The 18,705-nt window shown below is 46.5% G+C and overlaps 1 protein-coding gene across 4 annotated transcripts in view; it reads left to right on the top strand.

The window, feature by feature from the left end:
* Positions 1 to 425: 425 nt before the first annotated feature.
* The window catches only part of TOPBP1 (DNA topoisomerase II binding protein 1), a 63,752-nt gene continuing 45,472 nt past the window's right edge, over positions 426 to 18,705 (top strand). For 3 of the 4 annotated variants that reach the window (XM_066585216.1, XM_066585215.1, XM_066585213.1), the window contains exons 1-9: positions 426 to 537; positions 7,211 to 7,301; positions 7,972 to 8,106; positions 8,205 to 8,348; positions 8,437 to 8,618; positions 8,708 to 8,901; positions 9,804 to 9,983; positions 10,166 to 10,335; positions 17,298 to 17,461. In XM_066585216.1, coding sequence (XP_066441313.1) covers positions 7,218 to 7,301; positions 7,972 to 8,106; positions 8,205 to 8,348; positions 8,437 to 8,618; positions 8,708 to 8,901; positions 9,804 to 9,983; positions 10,166 to 10,335; positions 17,298 to 17,461 — 1,253 coding nt within the window. In that variant the 5' untranslated portion in view covers positions 426 to 537; positions 7,211 to 7,217. Of the gene's footprint in view, positions 538 to 7,210; positions 7,302 to 7,971; positions 8,107 to 8,204; positions 8,349 to 8,436; positions 8,619 to 8,707; positions 8,902 to 9,803; positions 9,984 to 10,165; positions 10,336 to 17,297; positions 17,462 to 18,705 lie in introns of those variants that run through there. The other variant, XM_066585217.1, reaches the window with a different exon arrangement.

Here is an 18,705-nt window from a genome sequence, read left to right as displayed (position 1 = left end):
ATATCGCGCTTGTAAAATTGCGCTTCCGGATGCGAGCGCCTTGTACTCCGGTTTTCACAGGCATGATACTACTGTCGCGCTCGCTGTGTAATGCGGCCCTATGGGCTGCAATAGAGCGGACTACTTCCTATCACTGGTGAGGCTCCTTCTAGATAAACACTACTTCTCCTCAGGAGAAGGTCCTCATCAGTAGTTGGACAAAGATGGCTGCCGCAGAGCCGCCTCAGTCCCACATCTGGTGAGGAGCAGGTCCAAGACGGGTTCAGTCAGAACCTCCCGCCAATCTGTTCCTCACACTGTACGACTGCGCATGCTCACAGCAAACCCCGCCCCCTCCGCCTGCACCAATCACAGTTCTCCTGTCATCCTCTGCATTGCAGGAAGCGGCGCCGCCATTGGCTGGTAGGAGCTGCCCGGTGATTGGCCAGTGTGAGGCGCTTGGCGGGTGCGCGGACAGCCGGTGGTGTAGTGTCCGGCTGACGGCGGGAGGCAGCGGAGCTGTGCGGGACATGCTGGCGGGCGGACCGGGAGGTGACGGTAGGTCCTCTTAACCCCTTAGTGACTTAGTCATTGTCCCATTGCAGGAGGTGTATGTTAGAGTGGGGCTGGTATACATTAATGGCCGCACTCCGGGGTCCCTGGGATGCGCCATAGAACTTTTTTTATTACTTTTTTCAGGGGAAATTCCGTCAGAATTTGTGCCATTGTTTTTGTTTTCACCGTTCTGTAAAAATAACACAATATTATAATACTATTTTGAAAAGCAATGTCTTTCTCGGCCGGCTGCACACGGGCGGACGGGCATCGCGGAACCCGCGGTCAGAGCCCGCAGCGATCGGGTTCATTGCATGCTATGGAGAACCGCTTCTTCCTGCGCTCGCAGAGGTAAATTGCGGTTTCGGTGAGCGGAGGAGGGATCGCAGCGCGTTCTGTTTCCATGCAGATTCCATGCGGACGGCTCTTGTTGAAGTTAATGGAAGCCGTCCGACCTGCGGCCCGTCCGCTATTGACATTGCGGACGGGCCGTGGATTCCCTGTCATCGCCTAGCGGTTGTGCAGTAGGAAAATAAAAACCTGTACTGCGTGTGCGACGCGAGCGGCCGGAGCGTTCGCAGTGCGGATAGGAGAAGGCACACGGGTACGTGCGGACGCCGGCTGCGGTCAGGGGCGGACTCTGCGACGGACTCTTGCACTACGCGATTGTTTGCATGCAATCAAATAACTGCCTCACGCGCTTCTAATCACATCTGCATGTAGGGATCGTGTAATGCGCAAAACAAAAAACGGCCGTGTTCATGTCCGGACACACACAAAATAAAACACGCTGCGATATATATATTTCTTCCTGCACTGCGATGGGGAAAAGATCCAGTCCTGTATATGACCCGGCTGTCATGGAGTCCATATTCATGCGTCTCGCAACGCACCGATCTTACACGATTTTCTTGGCTGTGTGAAAACAGCCAGACTCATCTCAGTGCTGTACGCATACGGCCATGCCAGCCCGGGCCTTGGGCTGAATGCACACGGGCGGACATTCTGCGGTGAGATGTCGTGCCCGCACCCGCTGCCTTAGAATTACGTTGGTTTATGCAGACAGCTGCGATTTTTGATCGCGGTAACAATATCGCGGCATGTCCTGTTTCCGTGCGAGCGCTGCCGCGTCACCGCTGATCTGCCGGCTCTGCACTGCGCATGTGTGGCTGTGCGCCAGCCGGCACGTCCACAGAGCAGAGCGAAGACACCGGACAGGTAAGACGCGGATCGCTGCAGGGGCACGGGTCACATCCCGCTGCGAGAAGCTTGCAGCCAGAATCCGACCCGCCAGTCTGCAGGCAGCCTTACTGAGATACCGAATTTACACCAACTTTTTTATTATTTTTTTTTTAATTACTTTTGCATAACAAAAACATTTAAATATTTAAAGTAACACAATTTGCTCTGCCTTGTCACGTTGTTCGGCCGGTTCACACTGCGCGGATTTGCTGTGGAAATCCCGTCCGGAACTTCGCTGTGGCAAATCCGCCTGCTACCGCTAATCCCGGGATTAGCCATGTGGCCGAGATTTGTCAAAAATCTCATCCACGCGGGGCGACCAATCTGTCGCGGCAAAGCCGACAGAAGTTGGCTTTGTGGCGCGGATTCCCCGGCCGCAGCATGTCAATTTTTCCTTTTGGGGCCGCGCTCTCCTTTATGGGAGCGCCGGCCGCACCGGAAAAGCGTACAGCCAAGCTGTTCCAAGACCCACGGCTGAGTACCACGAGTTTTGAAGCAGAGCTTTCCTGGCGGAAATCTCTTGTTTTTTCGCTGCGGCCAAACCGCAAGATTTCTGCCGGGAATACGCCCCGTGCGACCCCAGCCTAAGACCCATACATTCTTATTTTCTGGTAACGCAGCGCTTTGAGGGCTTGTGTTTTGCAGGATGATTTGTAGTTTTATTGGTACCACTTTGCGGTATTTGTGGCTTTTGGATTCCTTTTGTGTTTTTTTTTTTAAATAAAAGAATAGCAGCAATTCCATTATTAATTGTAAAATAAATAAATATTATATATTTCAATGTTGACCCCATGGGATAAATAAATAACATATTTTCATTGGGTCTTTACGAAGGCAGTCATACCCATAGTTATCTGTTGCTTTGGTTTTTTTTTTCTTCTTTAACCCCTTAGTGACGGCGCTATCGTAAAACTACGTCCTGCTGTTGCAGGACGTGTATGGAGGGAGGTAGCGCCGCTATCTCGCTCCATACAGTGCGGGCGTCAGCTGTTTATTACAGCTGACACCTGCGGGCAATAGGCGCGCTCGGCCATTCAGCCGATCACGGCTATTAACCCTTTAAATGCCGCTGTCAATTCTGACAGCGGCATTTAAATCCCCCAAACGCTGTAAGCATTACGTCATACTGCAGGAGCGATCAAAGCATCGCACGTTAAAGTCCCCCAGGGGGACTTCAAAGTAAAGTAAGAAAAAAGATCAATAAAGTTTTTTAAATTGTAAAAAAAAAAAAAAGTTATAAAAGTTTAAATCGCCCCCCTTTTGCCATATCAATTACTAAAAAATCTAAATAATAAAATAAAAATATGTATTTGGTATCGCCGCGTCCGTAAAAGTCCGATCTATCAAAGTAGTGCATTATTTTTCCTGCACGGTGAACGTCGTCCGAAAAAAAAAAAAAATAATGCCAGAAATACACTTTTTTAATTACCCTGTCTTCCAGAAAAAATGCAATAAAAAGCGATCAAAAAGTTGTATGTATTCCAAATTGATACTTTCGGAAACTACAGGACATCCCGCAAAAATTGAGCTCTTGCACAACTACGTCGACAGAAAAATAAAGTTATTGCGCGCACAAAATGACCGCAGAAAATAATTGAAAAAAATTAAATATCTTAAAAAAAAAATACAAGTACTACAGCAAAAACAAGACTATATAAGTTTGGTATCGTAGTAATCGTACTGACCCATAGAATAAAAATATCAGGTCGTTTTTGTTGTAGTTTATGCGCCATAGAAACAGGACGCACCGAAAGATGGTGGAATGTCGTTTTTTTCCCCCATTTCTCTCCACTAAGAATTTTTTAAACGTTTTTCAGTACATTATATGGTACAATAAATAGTGCCATTGAAAACTACAACTCGGCTCGCAAAAAACAAGCCCTCATACAGCGACGTCGATGGATAAATAAAGGAGCTACGATTTTTTAAATGGGAGTAGGAAAAAACAAAAATGGAAAAAAGCAAAAAAGCTCCGTCACTAAGAGGTTAAACTAAACTTATATATATCTTTTTTTTTTTTTTTAGTTCCAGAAGGGAACTTGAAGATGCGATGTAGACTAGTACACCGCATTACTTACCTACAGCCTCCTGCACACGGGCGGACGTTCCGCTGTGGGATTTCCCGTAGAATTTCCCCCCCTACCCACTGCCATAGGATTGCTTTATGCAATCTTATGCGCACAGCCGTGATTTGTCCGCGTGAAAACACGCGGAAAAGAAATCTGCTCTATTTCTGTGCAGGTCTCGCAGAGGCCCGCACAGAAACGTCGCTAGTGACAGGCCAGCTCCGCTCTGGGCATTCGGCGGCCGGCACATAGCAGAGCTGACGACAGGAGCGGGTGAGCCACAGGTCTCTGCAGGGGCACAGTCCACATCCCTCTGCAAGAATTCTCGCAGCGGGATGCGACCCGGCAGTCTGCAGGCGGCCTATGATAGCAGCCTATTAGACTCTGCAGGAGGCGGGGTCTAATAAGCTGAGTGACATGGAGGACCTTTGTCAGGCTTCTGGCTGCCATGGGAACCCATTAATACTGTGCAATTACTCTGTGGGGTGCTGCTGGGTGACAGGAGCCTCTTCCCCCTGCCATCTGACTACACGCTGCAGTTGCTATTGATTGTGGCATGTACGGGGTTAGACTGCCAGGATCTGAGGTTTCTTTGATACTTGCTGTTAGAGCAGGAGCCTGTCTGTCAGTCAGCTAAGCAATCGAGGACGGCTCGGTGAAAGCTGGCGGGTGATCTCTTCCGAGGATGGCTCGGTGAAGGCTGGCGGGTGATCTCTTCCGAGGACGGCTCGGTGAGGGCTGGCGGGTGATCTCTTCCGAGGACGGCTCGGTGAGGGCTGGCGGGTGATCTCTTCCGAGGACGGCTCGGTGAGGGCTGGCGGGTGGTCTCTTCCGAGGACGGCTCGGTGAGGGCTGGCGGGCGGTCTCTTCCGAGGACGGCTCGGTGAGGGCTGGCGGGCGGTCTCTTCCGAGGACGGCTCGGTGAGGGCTGGCGGGCGGTCTCTTCCGAGGACGGCTCGGTGAGGGCTGGCGGGCGGTCTCTTCCGAGGACGGCTCGGTGAGGGCTGGCGGGCGGTCTCTTCCGAGGACGGCTCGGTGAGGGCTGGCGGGCGGTCTCTTCCGAGGACGGCTCGGTGAGGGCTGGCGGGCGGTCTCTTCCGAGGACGGCTCGGTGAGGGCTGGCGGGCGGTCTCTTCCGAGGACGGCTCGGTGAGGGCTGGCGGGCGGTCTCTTCCGAGGACGGCTCGGTGAGGGCTGGCGGGGGGTCTCTTCCGAGGACGGCTCGGTGAGGGCTGGCGGGGGGTCTCTTCCGAGGACGGCTCGGTGAGGGCTGGCGGGGGGTCTCTTCCGAGGACGGCTCGGTGAGGGCTGGCGGGGGGTCTCTTCCGAGGACGGCTCGGTGAGGGCTGGCGGGGGGTCTCTTCCGAGGACGGCTCGGTGAGGGCTGGCGGGGGGTCTCTTCCGAGGACGGCTCGGTGAGGGCTGGCGGGGGGTCTCTTCCGAGGACGGCTCGGTGAGGGCTGGCGGGGGGTCTCTTCCGAGGACGGCTCGGTGAGGGCTGGCGGGGGGTCTCTTCCGAGGACGGCTCGGTGAGGGCTGGCGGGGGGTCTCTTCCGAGGACGGCTCGGTGAGGGCTGGCGGGGGGTCTCTTCCGAGGACGGCTCGGTGAGGGCTGGCGGGGGGTCTCTTCCGAGGACGGCTCGGTTAAGAACCTTCGGATGCCCAATGATTGTCTATGGGCGTATTGAACTGCAGATCGTCCGTGCGGGTGACCCGAGGGGATTTCACAATTCAATTTTGCCTTAGTATTCTGTTCTAACTTCAGTATAACATTAGAGCAGACTTGCGCAAAAATAAGCGTCTTATGTTAACTACCCGGTTAAGCATTTACCCCTTAGTGATGGTCCTAGAGTGTTTTTACGTCCTGCAGATGCAGGGAGTGTATGAAGGGCGATCACAGGGCGACCTCCCTTCATACATCCCGAGTGTCGGCTGTTTTTTACAACTGACACCGAGCGGCAAGAGCTGCGATAAACCACGTGGCTCATCGCAGCTGTTGACCCTTTAAGTGATGAGATCGCAGGGAGCCATGTGGGTGTCATGGCAGCTGGGGGCCTTCTGAAAGCCGTCCACATGGGGTGGCTTCATAGGCTGCCTGTCAGATCGCAGTATGATGTAATGCTATAGCATCACATTATACTGCAGGAGCGATCAAACCATCACAAGTTGTGGTCCGCTAGGGGACCAAAAAAAAAAAAAGATTAAACACAAGATCAATAAAGTTTTACTAATTGCAAAAAAAATTTAAAAGGTAATTTTAAATCGCCCCTCTTTTGCAATATTTATAATAAAAGATTCCAAATCATAACAAAAATACATATTTTGTATCGCTGCATCTGTTAAAGTCTGATCTATCAAAATAATGCATTATTTAGCCCACATGATAAACGTTGTCAGAAAAAAAGAAAGAAAGAACGCTGGTCACCCTGTCTCGAAGAAAAAATGCAACAAAAAGCAATCAAAAAGTCGTCTGTATTTCAAAATGGTACCAACACAAACTACAAGGTGACCGCGCGAAAAATGAGCCTTCACACAACTATGTCGACGGAAAACTAAAAAAGCTATTGCGTGCAGAAGATGGCAGCAGAAAATAATTTAAAAAAATTAAATACAAGTAGCACAGCAAAGAAAAAACTATATCTGTATTTACTGGAGTATAAGCCGAGGCACCAAGTTTTACTCCAAAAAACTGGGAAGACTTTTTGACTTGCGTATAAGCCTAGGGTGGGTTTATGCCCAAGTGAGGCCTGTGCACCATTGCTTTCAATGGGGCCGCCGCTACTGCCGGCGGCCCCATTGAAAGCAATGATCTGCATGCAGTGATTTTTCGAGGAAGGGCTTCAACTATAAGCCCTTGCCTGAAAATCATCCTTAGCATGTGTAAAAAATACTCACCCCGCTGTCGGGGCTCAGGCACGTCCAGCCACTTGGTCTTCCGGCAGTGCAGTGAAATTCTTTCAGCAGCCGGGGATTTAAAATCCCTGCCTGCTGAAAGGGCTGTATCTGATTGGCTGAGCGCTCAGCCATTCATTGAATGACAGCTGAGCGCTGCCTGTGTTTGGTCACAGTGCTCAGCCAATCATAGGCAGTGCTGGGTCATTCATTGAATTCAATGAACAGTTGAGTGCTGCCTGTGATTGGCTGAGCGCTGTTTTTCAGTACATTTATATGGTACATTAAATAGCATCATTGAAAACTACAACTCGTCCCGCAAACAACAAACCCTCATACAGCGATGTCATGGATAAATAAAGGTGTTACGATTTTTTAAAGGGGGGGGAGGAAAAAACGAAGATAGAAATAAACAAAAAAGCTCCGTCACTAAGGGGTTAAACATATTTTTTAACTTTATTTTTTCTTTCTTCTAGTTTTATAATGGCAAAAGCTGACAATGACCCGTTCTTTGTGAAATTTTTGAAGACTCCAGACAATACAGATTTCTTCTATGAAGCGCATGAGGTAAGAAAGATTAATTTGGAGGATAACTGAATGAGGAAACAAACTTCTATCCATTGAATGAGCTTACTTGGTTTTGCTATATTACAGCATAAGGCCGGACTCAAATGAGCGTATTTGCATTGCATATTACACTCGCAATGCGCATAATACGCCATAAATGGCGTCAATGAAAGTGTATTTATTTTTATTGTTCCACTCACAATTGTGTATATTTATTGTATGTTACACGTGTTAAAAAAAAGAAGTGCAGCATGAGAGCCCTATTGTTCTCTATGGGTGTGTTCGAAAGGCAGTGATGCGCAACTCCATTGTGTGTGTTTTTATATATATATATATATATATATAATTTTTTTTTTTCTAGGAGACATGAGAAGGAAATGGGGAGGGGGGAAACCAGGGAGTCGGTGCAGATCGATGCGCGTAAAATACTGTATGTGTAGGCATATGTAAGTAAAAACAAAACAATACACAGTTCCATACGCCAGTAAAATGCTGCGGTATGTATGCTGCTTATTACCATATGGTCGTGTGAGCCCGGCCTACAGATGTGCAAGATGCTCATGGCTGCATTCCTCCAGATTCACTGCTATCCGTCAGTTTACTATGTATTATATATAGTGCAGGCAGAGATTATCTTAAAGGGCTTCTCCACTTCTGTGTCTCTTTACAGGAAATCAAGACGTTTCAGTCTGATGAATATCTCCACTTAATTGATGAAAAAGAAGCTCTCAGCTTAAAAGAAAAAGACAAGTCCCTTTACATATGTGATCCCTTTAGTGGCGCTGCTTTTAATCATCTCAAGAAGGTTTGCAAGACCTCCTTATACATTTCTGATGTTGTGGTCTTTATGTATATAATCTATCTATCTCTGTATAGTGGTCCTAGTAACAGTTGTACTTTTAGCTTGGTTGTAGGATAGTCGGACCCCAGGCTGTTATATTCTGCATGAAACATCAAAGATGCGTTCCCCGAGCCGAGCACCCCGTCTTCAACATGGCAATGGCCGATATCACAATTTCATGCACAAGTCTAGACAAAGAAACCAGGGTGAGCATCACAAGTTGTATTTTATGATTTATGTATCGATAGAGTAGAGGAAACTTTTTAGTATCTTAATAAAATGCTTTGTTTCTAGGAAGACGTTCACCAGTATGTGCAGCTGATGGGCGGCTGCGTCTACAGGGACCTTAATGTTTTAGTCACCCATCTAATTGCTGGCGAGGTTGGGAGCAAAAAATATCTTGTGGCAGCCAGTCTCAAGAAACCAATTCTTCTGCCTTCCTGGGTAACGGCCTTATGGGAGCGTTCACAAAAGAGGTAACTCAAAGACGTGGCTTTTGTTGTTGTTGTTTTTCTGTTGCTTTTATTTTTTCTTTCTGTTTTTAATGTATTTGTTTTCCGGAAAGGACAACTAGCCACACAGATGTTGATATGGAGGAACATTTATGTCCCATCTTCCTTGGCTGTACCATCTGTGTGACGGGATTAAGCAGCCTGGATAGAAAGGAGGTACAAAGGCTCTCTTCTGTTCATGGGGGCCAATATACTGGCCAGCTCAAGATGAATGAGTCCACACATCTGATTGTACAGGAGGCCAAAGGTATGAGTTTTGTTTAGATGGTTACTAAACATAAGTAGTTTTTTCTTTATGTATTGTTTACATAGAAAACACTGAAAGTATGGATCAGCATGACACAATGTATATGCAGCTCCTAATTCAACCTCCTGTATCTCAGGTTGTATTGGGGCTTTAAATCAAACATGATCAAAGTAAACGTACTATTTGCAATGCGGCCTGAGAGAGACTTATTCGTTGCAAGGACATATCTCGTACAGGTACTGAAGTGCCACTCTGCAAGGATTTATGCGATTTGGTGCAATACCAAAATTTGCCCCTTTGGTGCAATACTTTTATAGTAAGTTATTTGCTGACGGGGTCTCGGCCAGGCTCACACGGGTGGATTGCACTTGCGGAATACGCATGGAGGATCCGCTGCAAAACGTGGGCATTGTAAGACATGTAACATTGCTTTTTCGCTCTCACTTGTGGATACGAATTGCGTATTCCTCAGGCAAAGGAAAAATCGCAGCATGCTTTATTTTGCTGTGGACTCTGCACGGAGGGGCCTCCATTGAAGTCTATAGAGGCTGTCCGACCTGAAGCCCATGCGTAATTAACATTGCATAAAGGGCGCGGGTACCAGCAACGTCATGGCAAATACAAGCAAAAAAAATACTGTACTGCTTATGAGCGGCTGTGATCATACTAAATACAGAAAATTCAGGTATGTTGGGTCGCCAGCTGAGTTTACAGCCAGAATCCGCTGCCCATGTGAGCTCGGCCTTATGCAAGTTAATTTCTCGGTGTGAGTATCTTGAAACTAAAGTTTGAAATGTGAAATTAGTTTTTTGGAGGGATGCTTTTTTAATATTGGCAATATGCTGTGTGTGATTTATGTCAAGAATCAGTGCAGTATTTGATGTGTAGTTTTTATTTCATAGGTCAGAAGTACGAGTGCGCTAGAAAATGGAATGTGCATTGTGTCTCACTCCAGTGGTTCTTTGACAGCATTGAGCGAGGTTATTGTCAGGATGAGAGCATGTACAAGATGGAGCCGGCTTCATCAACTAAGACTGTGCCAGAGACTTCCACCCCAACAAACAGCACCAACAAACTAGGCAGTAAGTGAATTAGCACCTCTGTGGGCGAAAACTGCATAGAAAAACATGACACGCGTACATTGGTGTGAATGGCAAATATCTTACCATTTACGTAACCTCAAGCATCTGCTGTATTTCACACTTATAATAGTAAATGATTCCTTTCTCTGCCCATAAGCTTTTCATACTGTTGTGTTCTACAGATCGGGCGTTGTCTGATGTCAGCCATATTTCTAACATTAGTACCAGCTGTGTGAATGAATCTGCCTTTAATTCTATAATGAATACAAGACTGGAGCCGCCGCCGGATACTCTGGAGAGCTTGGACATTAGTTCCTTGCAGGCTCCTGAAGATCTCCTCGATGGCTGCAGGGTAGGTATATAAACAATATATACTGCAAAAATAGGCAAGCATAAGATTTTAAGACATACAGTGATCCCTCGTCTATCGCAGGGGTTACGTTCCTGAGACCCCCGCGATACGTGAAAATCAGAGAAGTAGCAGCGTTCTATTTACATAAATGAACTGCCAAACAATCGCAAAAGTGAAAAAACAGACGATGCTACGCTCAGTGAGCCAATCAGCGCCCGATACAGAACACATTCCATCAGCCAATAGTGTGCTGTGTACAATCTTGCGCTGGCAAGTGCTGGTGGCCTACTGTATTTCCTGTATGTACCGCAAAATTCCACAATATAGCGAAAAACTCTGCGAAAACAGAATTATATATGGTCTATCTAAAATCTGCGATGCACTGAAGCCGCAATCATTGAACCGCGATATAGTGAGGGATCTCTGTATATGTTTTCTTGTTTTTTTGAGCATTTTGTTTAACAGCTGAACGTCCGTCTGGTAAACATTTGTGTGCCAAATGGTGAAAATTTTGTATTAAAGTTTGGGAGTTGTTTTTTTTTTCTCTTTTAGAGCCCTGGGTCCTTTAATTATCTCAGCTTGCTGATCACTTATGCTGCGTTTACACAGAATGATTATCCTTCACAAAGTCATGCATACAAGCAAAACTGAATGATAATCATTGGGTTTAAATGCGAGCCAACAACTAACCAAAATCATGCGGTTCTTGTTTGTCGTTCAGTTTCAACCGGCATAAAAATCAGCGCCGGCTCAGACACTAATCGTGCAGTTTAATACGTAGGTATGTGAACCACTGAACTATTAGCGGTCGAGAATTGTTCAGTCTAAACAGACTGCCGGAGCGCGAATGACAGGTGATGACGACGTCGGCTCGTTCGCTTTGGTGAATGATAATCGTTTGATTCTAGCTCTGTGTAAAAGGGGCATTAACTGCATATGGACTGGCTGTGTTAGTTGAAAGCTAAGTCTGTACGGTCACTAATTTGCAGTTGTGGTTCAACTACCTGCTGTGAAATTGTAATGTTTGCAGAACTGAGGACAACAGGAGGGTTGAGCAATAGAGATGAGCGAGCATACTCGCTAAGGACAATTACTCGATCGAGCATTGTCCTTAGCGAGTACCTGCCCGCTCGGAAGAAAAGGTTCGGCTGCCGGCGCGGGTGGGAGGTGAGAGTTGCAGGAGTGAGCAGGGGGGAGAGAGAGATCTCCCGTTCCTCCCCGCTCTTCCTTGCCCGCCGCCGGCAGCCGAACCTTTTCTTCCGAGCGGGCAGGTACTCACTATAATGGCAATGCTCGATCGAGTAATTGCCCTTAGCGAGTATGCTCGCTCATCTCTATTGAGCATCCATTAGGCCCTCCTGCACACGGGCGTATTTGCATTGCAGAATCTGGAGCTGGCATCTCCCTCCGGTTTCTGCAGCAAATACAGCCCATAGCATGCTATGGCAATCCGCATTTTTCTGCCCACTAGCAGAAATCGATTGCGATTATCCGCTCGCGAGGAAGAAATCGCAGCATGCTGCGCACGGCCGGCTTCCATGGAAGCAGTCTGATCCGCGGCCATTATGTAATCCTCATTGCAGAATGGTCGTGGGAGCCACATCATCGCCATAGCGACGGCACAGCGTCCTCTCTACTGCACATGTGCATCGGCACGCGGTCCGACATATCCGCAGCAGAGGAGACTGATGCTGGACAGGTACGCTGGGGTTGCCTGCCGGGCACTGGGTCCAACTCTGCTGCAGAGATCCCGTATACGGGGCTCGAGCCGCCCATGTGCAGGCCACCTAAAAGTAAGGGCTTCTTAGAAATTCAGATAAAATACAAATCCAAACAGAGGACAAAGTTACATTGTTGCATTGTTTTTTTTCAAGCTGCTTGAGTCCTTAGTTGCAGTATGTAACTGATTACAGACAGCCGGTGGTTAAAAGGATACACATGACCAATAGCAAAACCGCTGTTGACCACATGGTCACCAATAACCAAGCATACATATAAAGCACAAAGTGAACAAAATAAATCAATACATAAAAATGGGTAAAAACAAATCAAACCTGTAATAATGCAGAATGAAATCTTGTTTTCTGTATAAGACCATATGGGAAACGAGTTCCACAAAGATGCATCCAGTGTGCTTTACGGTGGAGCAGCTTGTGGTGATGATCAGAACCTCTTACAAGGCTAGTAACCTGCTCAGTCCCAGCCGCCTTAAGGCTGTCAGTCCCCACTGTGAATCTGGACAAGGTGTAATGACCAGGATTATATTTTTTATTGAAAATAAGATTTAATTCTGCATTCTAGATGTTTAATTTTTTTTAGACATTGTATATGTGTTGACTTTTTTTTTTCTCTCCACTTGGTGCTTTTAGAAGTATGATTGGTTATTTGTGACCACGTGATTACCAACTGGTTTCGTATTGGTCACATGAACCCTCTTAACCCCTTAGTGACCAAGCCTGTTTGCGCCTTAATGACCAGGCCAAATTTTGCAACATGGAAAAACACCAGAAAGGTTTTGCATATCCCAGTGATTCTGACATTGTTTTTTCGCCACATGTTGTACTTCATTTAGGCGGAAAAAATAGACCGATAGAATTTGTGTTTATATATTAAAAGTGCCAAAATTGGGAAAACTTTGAAAAAATCGTCATTTTTTCACATTTCCAACTGCAATATCTTAAATATGTGCAAACATAATATAGAAATTTTTGCTAAGATTTATATTTCCACTCGTTTACTTTATTTTGGGCGCACATTGGAAAAACTTTCGTGTTTTTTTTTTTTAACCATTTAGGAGACGTACAAATTTAACATTACTTTTTAGCATTTTGAGAAACACTTTGTTTTCCTGCACCAAGCCAAGATTGGAAAGGCTCGAGAGTGTCAAAATAATAGATACCCCCACAAATGACCCCATTTTAAAAACTACACCCCTTAGTGTATTCATTGAGGGGTGTCATGAGTATTTTGACCCCACAGTTTTTTTTCAGGAATTAATTCAATTTAGAGGAGGAAAAAGTAAAATTTCATATTTTTGCAAATCTATCATTTTAAAGACATATTTTTTTCCTATAGTTTACATGAAAATGAGGATTTATACCCCAAAATGGATACCCCTGTTTCTCCCGTGTGCAGTAATATACCCATTGTGGCCCTAATATTATATCTGAGTCCACAACGGGGCCCAAAACGAAAGGAGTAGTCAGTGTCTTTCAGAACAGAAATTTTGCTTGAAGTCCTTTTAGACCCCATAGCACACATGTAGAGTTCTTGAGCGGCCAAAACCATAGAAAACCCCCACAAATGACCCCATTTTGAAAACTAGACCACTTAACGAATTTATCTAGGGGTGTACTGCATATTTTGACCCCACAGTTATTGAATGAATTTAAGCCAAGCAAAAGGAAAAAATTAGAATTTTTGTTTTTTTGGCAATTCTGTCATTTTAAAAACAGCTTTTTTTGTACAGCACACATATGAAGGAAGACTTGCCCCCTAAAATGGATACCCCTGTTTGTGCTGTTTTCAGTAATATACCCATTGTGGCCCTAATCTTATGTCCACATGCACAATGGGGCCCAAAATGAAAGGAGTAATCGGTGGCTTTCAGAACATAGATTTTGCTTGAAGTCCTTTTAGGCCCCATTGCCCATTTGTAGAGTTCTTGAGCGCCAAAACCATAGAGAACCCCCACAAATTACCCCATTTTGAAAACTAGACCCCTTATCGAATTTATTTAGGGGTGTACTGTGTATTTTAACCCTACAATTTTTGAATAGATCTAAGCAAAGCAGTAAGAAAAAAATTACGATTTTCATTTTTTGGGCTATTGCGTCAATTTAAAAACAGTTTTTTTTGTACAGCACACATATAAATGATGATGACTTTTACCCCAAAACGGTTACCCCTGTTTGTCCCGTGTTCAGAAACATACCCATTGTGGCCCTAGTAGACTTACAGGACACATGGCTAGGCCTACAATAAAAGGAATACCCGTTAGATTTCAGGGTACAACTGAATAAATTCCAGTCCCCATTGCCCACTTGTAGAGCCATTGAGCGGCCAAAACGATAAAGAACCCCCACAAATGACCCCATTTTGAAAACTAGACCCCTTAACGAATTCATCTAGGGGTGTACTGTGTATTTTGACCCCACAGTATTTGAATGAATCTAAGCAAAGCAGAAGGAAAAAGTTACGATTTTCAATTTTTTGGGCAATTTTTTAAATTTAAAAACAGTTTTTTTGTACAGTGTACATAGGAATAAAGACGTTCACCCCAAAATGGATCCCCCCATTTGTCCCGAGTTCAGAAACATACCCATTGTGGCCCTCATCTACTTACAGGACCCATGGCAAGGCCTGTAAAGGAGGGAACACCCGTTGGATTTCAGGGCACAACTGAATAAATCCCAGGCCCCATTGCTTATTTGAACGGAATAAAAATGGACTCCCTAAAATCCCCCCCCCCCCCTCCCGCCCACACACACTCCGCGCCCTTTTTGGCGTTCGCAAATCTTAGATAAAAGTAATAATGTGAACTGTGTGGTATTTCCAAAGACAGGGGTAATTACGGAGGCTGGTTGGAATGGGCCTATGGGGCAATACAACCGGTATCCCCCCTCCTCTCATGCTTTTTGGGGGTATTTCTTGACCTCAGTAGCGGGTATGGGGTGTAAAAAGTGGCGTTCCATGAGTCTCCGTAAGCTTGATGAGGTGCGGCGGTCTCGCATAGAAGGCGCTCAAGAAGCTGCTCCTGGAACTGCAGGAAGGCGAGCGTTCCCGGGGCTTCTTGTAAATTGCGTATTACAGGTAGCGGTCTGAATAACGCCGGGCTCTCACAGCCGTGTGTGGAATCCGCTTGCGGAGGCCCGCAGCGGATCCCAGCTGTGAGCCTGGCTGTGACCCTGCGTACGGCCGCGTAATGTACTGCGCATAACTGCCTACTCACACAGGCGGTCATGCGCAGTACCTTTTTTTTGTTTGTATTTCCCGCCCCGTCGCTTAGCGATGACGCAGGTACCCGCAGCCCGTATACAACGTAGTTTCGTATGGGCAGCGGGTATATTCGCGACCATGGAGCACAACGGGCTCTATGCTGCGGATAGCCGCGATAAAATAGAACCTGCTACGTTCTCTTTTCTGCGAGTGGATTACACAATTCCGACCCGCTAATGTGAGCAGAATTGTGTAATCCAATGCGATTGATCTGCGTATTACCGCGGATCAGACGCATGCGAAATCCGTAATTCCTATCCGATCATGTGAGACCGGCCAAAGGTAGATCGCTACCTTTTTTTCACGTGACCGGGGACCGCTCAACGAGGCCACCCGTCACTGCTCCAGGCTCTCGGTGACCATTGGTTGCTGGGAGCAAGGAGATTTTAAGTTTCCTGGGCTCCCCGACTCCTGCGCATGTGTCCGGTGTTTTGCCGGCGGTCGCATGTGCAGAATCCGGGTAAGTTCACGGATGAGGATTGCATCGGGGTTCAAATACGGAGGCCTCCGGTAAAAAGTTTCATCTCCTCTCACCGATCGCATCGGTGAGGGGAGATGAAACTTCAAATTTTTTTTACAACTTTTACGTGATCGCCATTATCCATTGGATAACGGCGAACACGTGATCAGGAACCGCTCACCGTGGCCCACCGTGAAATCTCCAGGCTCTTGGCTCAGTTTTGTAGCCAGGAGCAGGGAGATTTTCAATTATCCTGGCAATCCACAGCTTTTGCGCATGCGTCCGCCATTTTGGCGACAGGCGTGTGCGCAGAAGCTGGGGTAAGGTCCGTGGATAAATCTGGGGGCCTTATGTGCATACTTTGATCCTCCCTCACGGATATGATCCGTGAGGGGAGATGAAATGTACACTTTTTTAACTTTTTTTTTTTTTTACTTTTTCACACTTTTTTTTTTACTATACATGATCACTGTCACTGTCACTCCAGTGACATCCCTCTGTTCCAGGCTACACATGGCAGCCTGGAGCAGAGAAATTTTAAATTTCCCGGGGCTCGAGCCCCTCTGTGCACGCGCCCGATGTCAATCAACATCGGGACATCAGGGACGACTTAGGTGAGTATTTTCACCTCCCCTCATGGATCCGCTCCATGAGGGGAGGTGAAACTAGCACTTTTTTTTTACATTTCAAACTTTTTCGCGATAGTTGCTATCCGATGGATAGCGGCGATCGCGGGCCCGGGGACCGCTCACCGCGGTCCCCGGTAACACCACCTGGTTCCCGGCTACTTTCTGAAGCCAGGAGCCAGGAGGTTTTGAATTTGCCGGGGGCTCCCGGACTTCTGCGCATGCGCGTGACGTAATCGTCTGGCGCACATGCGCAGAAGGCCGCCGGCGGGTCCGGGAGGGCCAGATCTCCGGGGCACACCGCCGATAAGACAGGTGAGAATTTTCAGCTCCCCTGATGGTTTCGATCCATCAGGGGAGCTGAATATCTAACTTTTGGGGCACTTTTATTTACTTTTTTGCGATCCGCGCTATCCATTGGATAGCCCCGATCGCAATGCTGGGGGGGGGATACCTGCAGCCCGGGATGACAGCTCTATGCTGTCGGCTACCTGCGGGCACCGACAGCATGGAGCTGTCATGTCCTCAGCCCACGGGGCTCTATTCTCTGCAGGACGCATGTTTTTACGTCCTCAGAGAATAAAGCCCACTTGCTGAGGACGTAAAAACACTATGGCCCGGTCGTTAAGGGGTTAAGCACCTGCTGTCTGTAATCTGTTACATACAGCCTGAAGCCCGTACAACTGACTTTCCTTCCTTATGAATTTGTTTTATCTGGATACCCAACAAAGCCTTCAGCTTCATGGATGCCGGACCCTCCTGTTGTCCCCATCACTTGGTGTTCCCGGCATGTCCGTGCATCTATGTTGCCTTGCAGACCTCATGTTGCATGTAGGGTTTGGGTTTTATGTTTTTAATTCATGTTTATTCATCCACAGATATTTGTTTGTGGTTTTGGAGGAAGAAAACTAGATAAGCTGCGGCGTCTCATTAACAGCGGAGGAGGACTGCGATTTAATCAGCTCACTGGCGACATCACCCATATTGTTGTTGGAGAAAATGACGAGGAGCTGAAGCGCGTTTTAAACAAGACTGATCACAGGTCTGGAGATAAATGTTTTGGATGTCTGGCAACTCTAAAGGCTCGTTTAGACGTACCGATTATTGCTGAAAAAATCGTTACAGTGATCGAAAGTGCGCGATAATCGTCATGTCTCAACGCGAACCATCGTGCACTTTTCGTTCATTTCAGACGGTATAAAAATCAAACGACGTCTTCACTTCTCTTACGTGTAAACGCACCGCGTTCAGTGTTTCATATAGAATGTGAAGCGCTGAGCGAGGAGTGAACAATTCTCAACGATAATCTGCACGAACGATTGCGAATACGTTAGCGTCAACGTCATTCGCTCATGCAATTGTTCAAACAAGAATCTGCTTGTATAAAAGGAGCGTTGCTCTCTGTTCCCACTTGTGACTGTTAGATTTTTAGGTTCTCTTAGTTTTTTTTAGTTGCACAGTCTATTAGCACGAATAGCCATCAAAAATAGCGCAAACCGACAAGTACTGCATTGTATATTGTTACTTCTTCCAGGATCTGTGTGAGGAGTAACAGATCTGGCATCGATGTCATTGCTCACATTGTGCTACTTCCAATAGCTGTAACACTGTTTTACGGAGTACTTCAGGTTAAACAGCAACAACATAGTGTAACAGACAGAGATTCAAAGAACACCAGATTTAATTTTGTGTCATGTCTCTCTCTCTCTCACACACACACACACTGGCACTGCAGTCGGCATTACATGGTGTATCCGTTTTGCCTAGAGCACTCCTTTGTCGATTTAAAGTAGAACTGCATACGCAATTTTGCCACCAACCACAGTACCTACATTAACTCTTTCCTTGCCCTGGTTGCACACTGCACAACTGACGTACATGCAGGGCCAGGAAGGTGTATGTGAGCCCCCTTGGGTGGCTGAAGTACACTTTCCAAGTCCTGCAGTTTAGAGAACATAACAGGATTGCTGTCAAATGAGAAAAAAAGATGCCGCTGTTCGTTCCTGTACCGTTGGGACAGAGACAAGCAGGCTTTTCATTTGTGACTTACGCCAAACATTACTTTCTAGGGAAGAATAGAACATTTGTTAAACCAATAGAGGAAGTTTTTTGTAAGTAACATCAGTTTAAAGTAAAAGTTGCCATAAGTGAATCTTCTAGCCCATCTTATTCGAAATATACTAACTTTGTTGCGATTGATGCCACATATTATACGAAGTCCGATATCTCGCCCCAGCTGAACAATGGCTAAAGCCAAGTAGTTGGTCTGTGGTGTGACTTCATGTT

This window comes from Eleutherodactylus coqui, chromosome 12 (assembly GCF_035609145.1).
Source record: "Eleutherodactylus coqui strain aEleCoq1 chromosome 12, aEleCoq1.hap1, whole genome shotgun sequence".
Classification (NCBI taxonomy): domain Eukaryota; kingdom Metazoa; phylum Chordata; class Amphibia; order Anura; family Eleutherodactylidae; genus Eleutherodactylus; species Eleutherodactylus coqui.
The sequence above is the reverse complement of the archived record's forward strand: the minus strand, read 5'-3'. Positions and strand labels throughout refer to the sequence as shown.